The sequence below is a fragment of the Hordeum vulgare genome, chromosome 6H (assembly GCF_904849725.1).
Source record: "Hordeum vulgare subsp. vulgare chromosome 6H, MorexV3_pseudomolecules_assembly, whole genome shotgun sequence".
Lineage (NCBI taxonomy): Eukaryota > Viridiplantae > Streptophyta > Magnoliopsida > Poales > Poaceae > Hordeum > Hordeum vulgare.
In genome coordinates, this window is record NC_058523.1 from 116823049 (window position 1) to 116833137 (window position 10089).

Here is a 10089-nt window from a genome sequence, read left to right on the forward strand (position 1 = left end):
TAACAGAAGGTGAATCAAGTGCAGAGCTAGATGTCAGTTCCTTACCTGTGCTCGTAGTTGAGGGCAAGACTTTAGTTTTTGGATCTCTCGGATTCCTCATAGTGATCAACAGATATAAATCCCAAGTGACTCAGAGAATAGAGTTATGCTCCCCGGCAACGGCGTCAGAAAAAGGTCTTGATAACCCACAAGTATAGGGGATCGCAACAGTTTTCGAGGGTAGAGTATTCAACCCAAATTTATTGTTTCGACACAAGGGGAGCCAAAGAATACTCTCGAGTATTAGCAGTTGAGTTGTCAATTCAACCACACCTAAAAGACTTAGTATCTGCAGCAAAGTTTTAGTAGCAAAGTAGTATGATAGTAACGGTAGCGGCAGTAACAGTAGCAGTAGTAATTTGTATAGCAAGTGTGACAGCAGTAGCGGTAAAGTAACTTAGCAAGGGTTAGTATAGGAAAAGCTCGTAGGCATTGGATCGGTGATGGATAATTATGTCGGATGGCATTCATCATGTAACAATTATAACATAGGGTGATGTGTAACTAGCTCCAGTTTGTCAATGTAATGTAGGCATGTATTCCATATTTAGTCATACGTGCTTATGGAAAAGAACTTGCATGACATCTTTTGTCCTACCCTCCCGTGGCAGCGGGGTCCTAATGGAAACTAAGGGATATTAAGGTCTCCTTTTAATAGAGAACCGAAACAAAGCATTAGCACATAGTGAATACATGGGATCCTCATACTATGGTCATCTCCGGGAGTAGTTCCGGTTATTGTCACTCCGGGGTTGCCGGGTCATAACACATAGTAGATGACTACAACTTGCAAGATAGGATCAAGAACATACATATATTGATGAAAATATAACAGGTTTAGATCTGAAATCATGGCACTCAGGCCCTAGTGACAAGCATTAAGCATAGCAAAGTAGTAGCAACATCAATCTTAGAACATAGTGGATACTAGGGATCAAACCCCATCAAAACTAACTCGATTACATGATAGATCTCATCCAACCCATCACCGTCCAGCAAGCCTACGATAAGATTACTCACGAACGATGGAGAGCATCATGGAATTGGCGATGGATGATGGTTGATGATGACGACGACGTCGATTTCCCCTCTCCGGAGCCCAGAACGGACTCCAGATCTGCCCTCCCGAGGAAGAACATGCGGTGGCGATAGCTCCGTATGTGAAACGCGATGAAATCTTCTCTCCTATTTTTTTCTGGGCGAGAGAGGTTATATGGAGTTGGAGATGAAGTCGGAGGAGCCACGTGGGCCCCACGAGCCTGCTAGGCGCGCCCTAGGTGGGGGGGGGGGCGCCTGCAGGGCTCCTGGCCCACTGAAAGCGTATCTTCAATTGATTCTTTCTCTGATATTTTTATATATTTCATACAAAAACCCTCGTAAGTTTTCAGGTCATTCCGAAAACTTTTATTTCTGCACAAAAACAACACCATGACAGTTCTGCTGAAAACAACGTCAATCCGGGTTCGTTTCATTCAAATCATGCAAATTAGAGTCCAAGACAAGGGCAAAAGAGTTTGAAAAAGTAGATACGTTGGAGACGTATCACCAGCCGTCGGTGCAGCTCAGATCCATGGAGTGGGGAAGGAGATGAGAGGAGGGGAGGCGGCCGCCGGTCGACGGAGAAGGGTGGAGCACCGATGGAGCTCACATCCATGAAGGGGAAGGGACGAGGGGGAGGGAGGAGCGGGAGGCATCGCACCTGGGAGCGAGGGCGACTGCGAGGGAGGTAACCGTTCCACGTGGTCCGACCGTTTTTGAGGTATGACCTTGTTCCACATCTGGGCCGAATATTCGATCGGGGGGAATCACTGCGTGCCGGCTCCGCGAGAATGTGGGCTTGGAATGGGTCGAACCCATGGCGTTTCATGCCATCCCTCCAACTCCAACTGAACACACCCTAAGTATTCCTAATGTTTGTACACGCAAAGAACAAAAACAAAATATTGGAAGAGTTTTATTTGGGACCTTTGAAAGCAATAGCATCCGTCCATAATAATCTGAGAAGTATTATTGAGGTGGGAGAGTTTTATTAAGAATCCGCTGGATGGAGTTGCTCAGCGCACCAGAAACTCTTGGATAAGTGTTAAAAAAAAAAAACTCTTGGATAAGTGTTAAAAAAAAAAACTCTTGGATAAAGCGAACGACAAGGAAAAAAAAATAAAAAAAAATCGAGGGGACCATTGAGGAGCAGGAGCCTCGGCTGCCCACTGGAGGAGCACAAGCGGGTGTCGCTAGTGGCGGGTGCGGGTGCGCGTGCAGTCAGGAAGAGGGGACGAGAGAGAGGAGGGGAGAGGAGCCAACCCCGCCGCCACGGCTTCCGCGTGCTAGGAAGACGAAGAAGAGTAGCAGCAGCAGGGAGAGGGAGGCCGCGATGGAGGTCGGCTTCTTGGGGCTGGGCATCATGGGTAAGGCAATGGCGGCCAACCTCCTCCGCCACGGCTTCCGCGTCACCGTCTGGAACCGGACCCTCTCCAAGGTACGCGATGCCCCCCTGATTCGTCGGATCCATCCGTCTGCGGTTTGGTCCTCTGGAGGAGGATCGACCGATTGATTCATGTCCCATACTCCGTTTATTTTGTTCCTATCCGATAATAATCCCGAGAACCCGTGGCAATTTGTGTTGGCAGTGCGACGAGCTCGTCGCGATGGGCGCCGCCGTCGGGGACACGCCGGCGTCCGTCGTGGCCAAGTGCAAGTACACCATCGCCATGCTCTCCGATCCCAGCGCCGCGCTATCTGTTAAGTGACGCCGGGAACCCTTTTTGTTCTTACTCCAGCGTTGCGGGATGCCGTTGTTGTCGCTGATATGATATCCCCATTTCCTGGCCTTTTCAAATTCATCTAGGTTGTTTTCGACAAGGATGGTGTGCTCGAGCAAATCGGGGAGGGCAAGGGCTACGTGGACATGTCCACTGTTGATGCTGCAACTTCTTGCAAGATAAGCGAGGTATTCTTCTTGCTTATGGCTTGTAACAGTCAGGTGCCATTTCTTTTTGCCCCGTGCACTGTCTTAAGTTCGACTGGCTGGGCATCATTATTAGCACATACTGGAAAGGGGTGAGGCTGTGTTTTTTTTTTTTTTGGTTTTCAATCCTGAGCTCCTGAATTCGTTGCTCAGAGGGTTAAGTTGATTAAGTTGCTGTGAATCCATTTCTCGCCTTCTGCATCATTGATGGCATCGTTAGCACATACTATGTTTCAGATAGTTGAGTTACATTTTATTCTATCTACTTGTGAATAGAGTTCACCAGAGATAAAAATTCTGTAGCTGGACACAGGTAGGTTGACATATTTTTTTTTGAACAAAAGGGGTTCCCCCCCCCCCCCCCCTACCCCACTTTTTATAAATGGAGCACAAAAAGCCCATAAACCAGGTACATAGCAGTTAACACACCAACCGAAAATAACCACAGGCAGACCCCAACAAAGGAAGCTGTCCTGGAAAGTGCAAGGTAGTCTACTTTTATTACAAGCAAGATAAACTACCAAGGGAGAAAAGAAACTAAGGATAAGGACAGGTCTTCAGATCATCGCCAAGCAATCCTGAGGATCTCCCCCCGACGCTTGTCCAGCAGACAAATGAACTGTTTCAGTTCGGTTTGCTGAGCAGCGCCACAAAGAACTTCCCATCGAAGCAAAATCCCTCTTAACTTGACAATGTTGCAGTCCAGACTTCTCCATTTGCGCCCCTGGAAACAGAATTCATTTCTTAATTTCCATATACTCCACAAGGAGGCAGCAATTACCAAGTTAAGAACAGGCTTTTGTTTATTAACTTTCCAAAAGGAAGCAACCTCACTAATGCAACTTATTCTGCAAATCTTAAAGAAATCAGATATAATATCCCAAATCAGGTTAGAGTTCACACACTCAAAAAATAAATGCTGGATGGATTCATCTTCACTACAAAATAGGCAAGACTTATCCTCAATTGTTTTCCTTTTAGCCACATTATCTCTAGTCAAGGATTTGTTATATAAACACAACCACAAAAACACATGTATTTTCTGAGGACACAAAGTTTTCCATAAAGAGTCTCCAAAAGGAGATACCACACCTCCAAAGTTGATACACTTATAAAAAGACTTAACAGAGTAAATGCCTTTTGATTCCAAATCCCAAACAGGAGTATCAAGAGAATCAGATAAAGGATAATTCTTTATATGATTAATAAGCATTCCCCAATCACTTAGTCCACTACGATCAACACACCTTCTAAATGATAGCTTAAGTGTCACCCCATCCCACACTTGGGCCACAGCACATTCTTGTTGATTACAGATCTCAAACAATTTCCAAAACCTTACTTTAAGGGAACACTCCCCAGCCCAAACATCATGCCAGAAACTTATATTAGCACCATTTCCTATTTTCCAATGATAAAAATTTCTAGATGCTTGTAAAGCCCAGGAAACACTTTTCCAGAAAGGAGATCCAAATTTTGTTTTGGTCCAAAAAATATTTGGACAAGTCACATCATACTTATAAGCAATCACATTTTTCCAGTCCCCGGAATTATTCCTAAAAAATCTTTTTCCCCAGGAAGGTAGGTTGACATATTAAAAGAGGAAACCGAGGAGTCACCTAATAGGCATATCAATTATACCAAACGAGGCACAGAGGGTGAGGCAGGGAGGGTGATTTATACGTGGAATGATAACCAACAGCAATAAAATGAGGATGTGGATTCTAACTAGTCAGACCATACCTATGAGGCGAGTAGTGTGTGACTGCATGCTCCTGTAGTTGCAGCTACAGCTGCTGGTTCTGGGATGTTGAGACTGGAACAGAACTCAGTGAACACTAGCGCGGTGAACCCGTTGGTGAACATGTCCGCATGCTTAGAATTAGTTAATATAATTCCCTTTTTCTAGTAGAATACAAACATCAACTTCAATGTGCTTGATCCATTTATGCTTCACCGAGTTGGCAGACAATTATTATATGATGATGTTGTTTCAGTAAACAACACTGCAGTATGCAAGTAGATGATGTAGCTCCTGCAGCAGCTGCCGCAACCAACATGTCTCACTGACGACATGAGTGGTGGCATGATACTTGGCTTACACCATAGACTGTGACTCGGGGACGTTCACATTTAGAGGACCAAGAATGATATTATCGTCCAAAACATACGTAGAATTGACGTGTTGAACAGCAAGCGTAAGGAGTAGGATACCCAACTCAATCAGTATAGGCACAAGTGAGAAAAGATGTAGGAGACATGGAATAATGTGCATTCCTAGATCAGTAATGGACTTGATATAACATTGTATAGTTAAGCACAGTTGGATGAATACAAGTGACAAATATTGCATTTGCCTATATTTGTGTTTCGAGCAAATGCTAAATCTTAGTCCTTGTTTGTTGATAGTATCAACATAATAAATTTCTAGCATTTTTGTGAGTTTATTACTTTATTCCTCTCTTCCCCAACTAACATGGTTTTCTTGTTTGCAGGCGGTTAAACAAAAGGGCGGAGCTTTTGTTGAAGCTCCAGTTTCAGGGAGCAAGAAGCCAGCTGAAGATGGCCAATTGGTCATTCTTGCTGCAGGCGACAAGGTAATTCACTCTGTTGTGATGATCACTTGCAAGTGTTTGTACTTACTGGTTTTGGAAGGTTCAATATCTCCAGCTTGCTTAAAACAAAGATTTTTCTTAGAAACATTTTCCGCCATATTTTGGTCTTTGTACATACTGGTTTTGGAAGGTTCAATATCTCCAGTCCTCTGCTTTCGGTTGAGTGCTAGTGGTAATTTTGATACGATGATCATAATATTTTCCTTGTTATGTAAAGCAGGGGAAACTCATTTTTCTTGTAGCAAAAACAGTGAAACTCTTGGCAATTCAACCCTTCTAGTGACCATAATAATTTCTTACCTATGTATACCTGTTTGGTTATACAGCTACTCCCCCCTTTTTTCTTTTCTGCCAAATGTTAACATAATAGTACAGCAGTATCACCAAGGACACATTTTAGGGAGACAATTGCAGGCCCTGTGCCACTCCTGCGAGCGGCCCGGGCGCAACCCTAGGCGCCGCCGTCGGCACCCACTTCGCTGCTCACCTCCCTCGCCGCCGCCGGGTAAAGCCAGCGCGTGCGTGTCGGTCGCGTGGAGGTGCGGTCCCGCGGCTGCTCGGTGAAGCTTCGTCGGCTGGACGGCTAGGGGCGGTGCCGGTGCTCTCGGGCACTGGGCGGCGTGGATCTGATGAGGCTCGTCCCCGCTGCTTTGCTCTAGGCTGCTGGGCGCGCAAAGGGAGCCACGGCGTCGGCGTGGGCCTCCCGCGATGCGTTCAGGGGCGAGCGCCTCGGGTTGGCGCGGGGTTTGCTCGCGTGATGCGGGCGGCGGCCACGACGTAGAGGTTAGTCACCGCCGGCGCGCGGTGGCACCGGGGGCCGAGGGTGTGACCAGAAAGAAGAGGGCGCTTTCGTGCTGGGGGCGCCATGGCTGGGATGTGGCATCGGTACTGCAGTACGGTGGGGGCGGATTGGATCTCGTTCCCCTTTTGCGAGGGGTGGATTTGCTCGCTCTGGTGGATCTGGTGCTGGCCAGAGGTGCGTGCGTGTCATGCGGGGTGAAGGAAGCGTGGCATCGGGCTGTGCCGGATTGGCTTGCTCGCGGGCAGGCCAAGGGCGCTGCACCATGAGGTGGAGCCGGTGGACGTAGACCATGGGGATTGTGTGTTGTGCAGTGCAGTGCTTCGGATCTGCTCGGATTCGGAGGTGTGGTGGAGCTCCGGGCGAAAGCCCAACCCTGACTTTGGGTCGGTGCCGGCAACGGCGGCGCCATGGCGTCGTTCCCCTTCTTGAAGGCGTTGTCGTGGAGCTCCATTGCATGACTCTCCGGGAGAAATCTCTAGCGTCGGATGGTCGAAGCGGGCGATGGTGGCGGCTATGTTGTTTCCTTCTTCGAGGCATCGCCTTGGAGAGTCAGCATACTGCAGTTTGCAAAGATCTCCTCGTCGTCGGGGACAGTGGGCGTCGGGGTGGCGGCTCCGGGTGGTTTCTGTTTGTGCGTCGAGATGGCGATCTCGTGAACAATGTGAGTGGCAGCTCTATGAGGTGGGGCTCTATCTCGACATTGATTGGGTGGCATCCTTGTCTCGCTTGGGCGGTAGGGGTGTCGGATTGGTCGATGCGCCCCAGAGGGGGCGGAAGCCCTGGATGTGGTGTGACGTCCGTGGTCTGCAAGCGGTTACCCTGAGCAGCGTTGGCTGCGGGCAGTTGGGTTGTGCGGTGTTGCTGCTCGAAGGGAGCTGTGGTATTTCGGGGCGGCGGCCCCGGAAGGCGGTGTCTGTTGTTTGTGCTGGGCGCGATGGAGCGGTGGATGTCGGGGCGGCGGCCCCGAGAGAATCACTATGGCGTCCAGACTTCTGTGGCAACAATGATGGTGTGAGCGAGGTCGGCCACGCGGTAGTCGGCTCTTCTCTGGCGTGTCCACGGTATTGCCTCGGATTGTTTGTTGCTGTGGAGTCGAAGCTGCGGTGGCGGGGCCCTGTGGTGTACGATGACTAGCTGCAGGTGGCCCGTTCAGCGATCTTCCGTGGGGCCACCCGTGCCTAGTTTTGTTCTTCTGAGTTCTCCACTAGAGTCGGAGCTGCGTTGTCTGGCCGCAGGTCGACATATCGTCGTTTAGGGTGGGTTTTGCCATGAGTGTTTCACTCTATGGGAGTGGGCTTGGCCCTTGTTGTTTCGGTTTTTGCCCAGTTTTCTGTAATTAACTGGGCAATTCTCTTCTGCTTATTTAACAGATGAGGCAATCTTTGCCTCCGTTTCGAAAAAAAATAGTACAGCAGTGTCAGTGACTCTTTGTACGTAGTTTTGAAGTACTTGCCAGAAAACAGAAGAGCTATTAAAGTTAGTAGGGCGGAGATATCAATCACCATAAAATTACAAAGTGCTAGGATCTAAAGTAGTGATCCAAACACTCTTATATTTTTTTACAGAGAGAGTAGTATCTAGTACATCAAACATTGAGTGTGGATTCAAAATTGATACTTAATCTGGGTAGTTCCAGCAATTTGTATCCTTGCAATTCTTTTAACCGTTAGTGTGTAAATTGGTAGTGCTATATCTACCACGCATAATGCAATCATTATCACCCTAAGATTTCATGTTTGCTTAATTGGATCCACTCCTTGAATGTTTCAGGCACTATATGATGACATGGTCCCTGCATTTGACATACTTGGGAAGAAGTCGTTCTTTCTGGGGGAGATGGGAAATGGAGCAAAGATGAAACTGGTGGTCAACATGATCATGGGAAGGTGACTATCTTTGTACACATCGGCAAAACATTCAACTGTAGTAACTGCAGGCAGCATTGCACTTTCGCATCGTATATTAACCAGTCTCTTTAATAGTACTCCCTCCGTCACGGTTTAGAAGGGCTGTGAAATAAGTTAAAAAATAGCATTCACACTACGCATGCATATAGAAGTAGTACAACGGAGCACTAATTAGCTGCTAGGAGTAAATGCAACGTGCCTTAAACCTTGTCTATTGTGGAAATGCACGTAAATTTAACCGTGCCTTCTAAACCGCGACGGTGGTAGTATCATATCTAGGGTGTCTGAAACATCAGTATGCAGAATACCACTGAGAAGCTTGACCGCTGATACTTTGCAAACTGATCTGTTAGTAGTTCAGCGCAGTAGATATGGTTACTATTTTGCCCTGTCAATTCTTACCTCAGCCTATGCAGAATGGTAAATTTACTGATAATCTTTATATTCATAGCCAGCCAGCTTAGTAAGGATCCAAAACCTGCTCCTACTGCAAATAGGGGTTTGTAGCTTTCTTGTGTAAATGAGCTTTTCATTTCTGCTACCTTTGTTTGCTCTTTCAGTTGTTGCCACATCATCTCCTCTGCCTTTCGGGACATAAATCGACTGCAATCATCGGTGACATTTTTTTTGCTGCAGTATGATGAATGCTTTCTCCGAGGGACTCTGTTTGGCTGACAAAAGTGGGTTGAGCCCCCAGACGCTTCTTGATGTCCTGGTACCGTGCTTGGTTACTGCAACATCCCTGCTGCTACTTCCTTTACCATCAATAAAACAACCATGGTTATGTTTTGACTTGCAGGATCTCGGTGCCATCGCAAATCCGATGTTCAAGATGAAAGGGCCTTCGATGCTACAGGGCAGCTACAATCCAGCATTTCCCCTCAAACATCAGCAGAAGGATATGAGGCTGGCTCTGTCATTGGGAGATGAAAATGCCGTCTCCATGCCAGTCGCAGCTGCTGCTAATGAGGTATGCCCCCCTCCCCCTACCTTCAAAACATTACAACAGAGCTAATAAACACGTGACCACGCACTGGATCTCAGGCATTCAAGAAAGCAAGAAGCTTGGGACTTGGCGACCTGGATTTTTCTGCGGTGCACGAGGTGCTGAAAGGCACAGGTGGTTCAGGCTAAAGCGTGACCGGGGGCTGAATGCTTAAAACCACGTGCCATGGGCATGCAGATATTCTTGTAGTTCCTCCTACCCATGTGGCTTATCATCGTACTATTGATGTGTACGTACATTCGAATTATTGGCTTGGGCATGAAGGTATCTGTGGGATTTGGGTCTTTCGGCGTCCTGGACACCGGAGACCGCTGCTCAGGCTAAGTCCACCGCGCGATCCCATTTTGTGGACGCTTCTTCGTTTGGGATAAAACAGACGAATATCACGGTCCAACACGCAGACTCAAACGGACAAATGTCTGAATTTCGTCCGTTTTTGATCCATCCCCGGTCCAAACTTGCGTCCAGTTTGGGGGAAACGGACATCGCGCGGACGCGCTTGCCGCACGCCCTTTGTCCCCCCGTGGCCCACGTGTCGGGGACACAAGTATGTTCAAAAATTCCAACGCCTCCACCCCCTCTCTTGCCTTGCCGACGGCGCTGCCGCTATTCTCCGGCCACCTCATCCCTCGACCGTCCATAGCAAACCCTGTCTCGACATGGCCGTCACCATGCTCGCGCTTTCGTCGTAGTTTGGTCGTCGATCGGAGGAGGTTTGGCTGTCGTCGTCGTAGCCGGCGGCAGAGTGGATACGA

At 47.9% G+C, this 10089-nt stretch overlaps 1 protein-coding gene across 1 annotated transcript; it reads left to right on the plus strand.

The window, feature by feature from the left end:
* The first annotated feature begins 2214 nt into the window (after positions 1–2214).
* On the plus strand, positions 2215–9618 carry LOC123401760 (glyoxylate/succinic semialdehyde reductase 1). The gene is made up of 8 exons (XM_045095613.1): positions 2215–2515; positions 2667–2777; positions 2885–2986; positions 5500–5601; positions 8192–8307; positions 8965–9043; positions 9128–9298; positions 9373–9618. Exons 1-8 carry the CDS (start codon positions 2411–2413, stop codon positions 9460–9462), a joined length of 876 nt encoding a protein of 291 aa, XP_044951548.1. The 5' UTR covers positions 2215–2410; the 3' UTR covers positions 9463–9618.
* Positions 9619–10089: the final 471 nt, after the last annotated feature.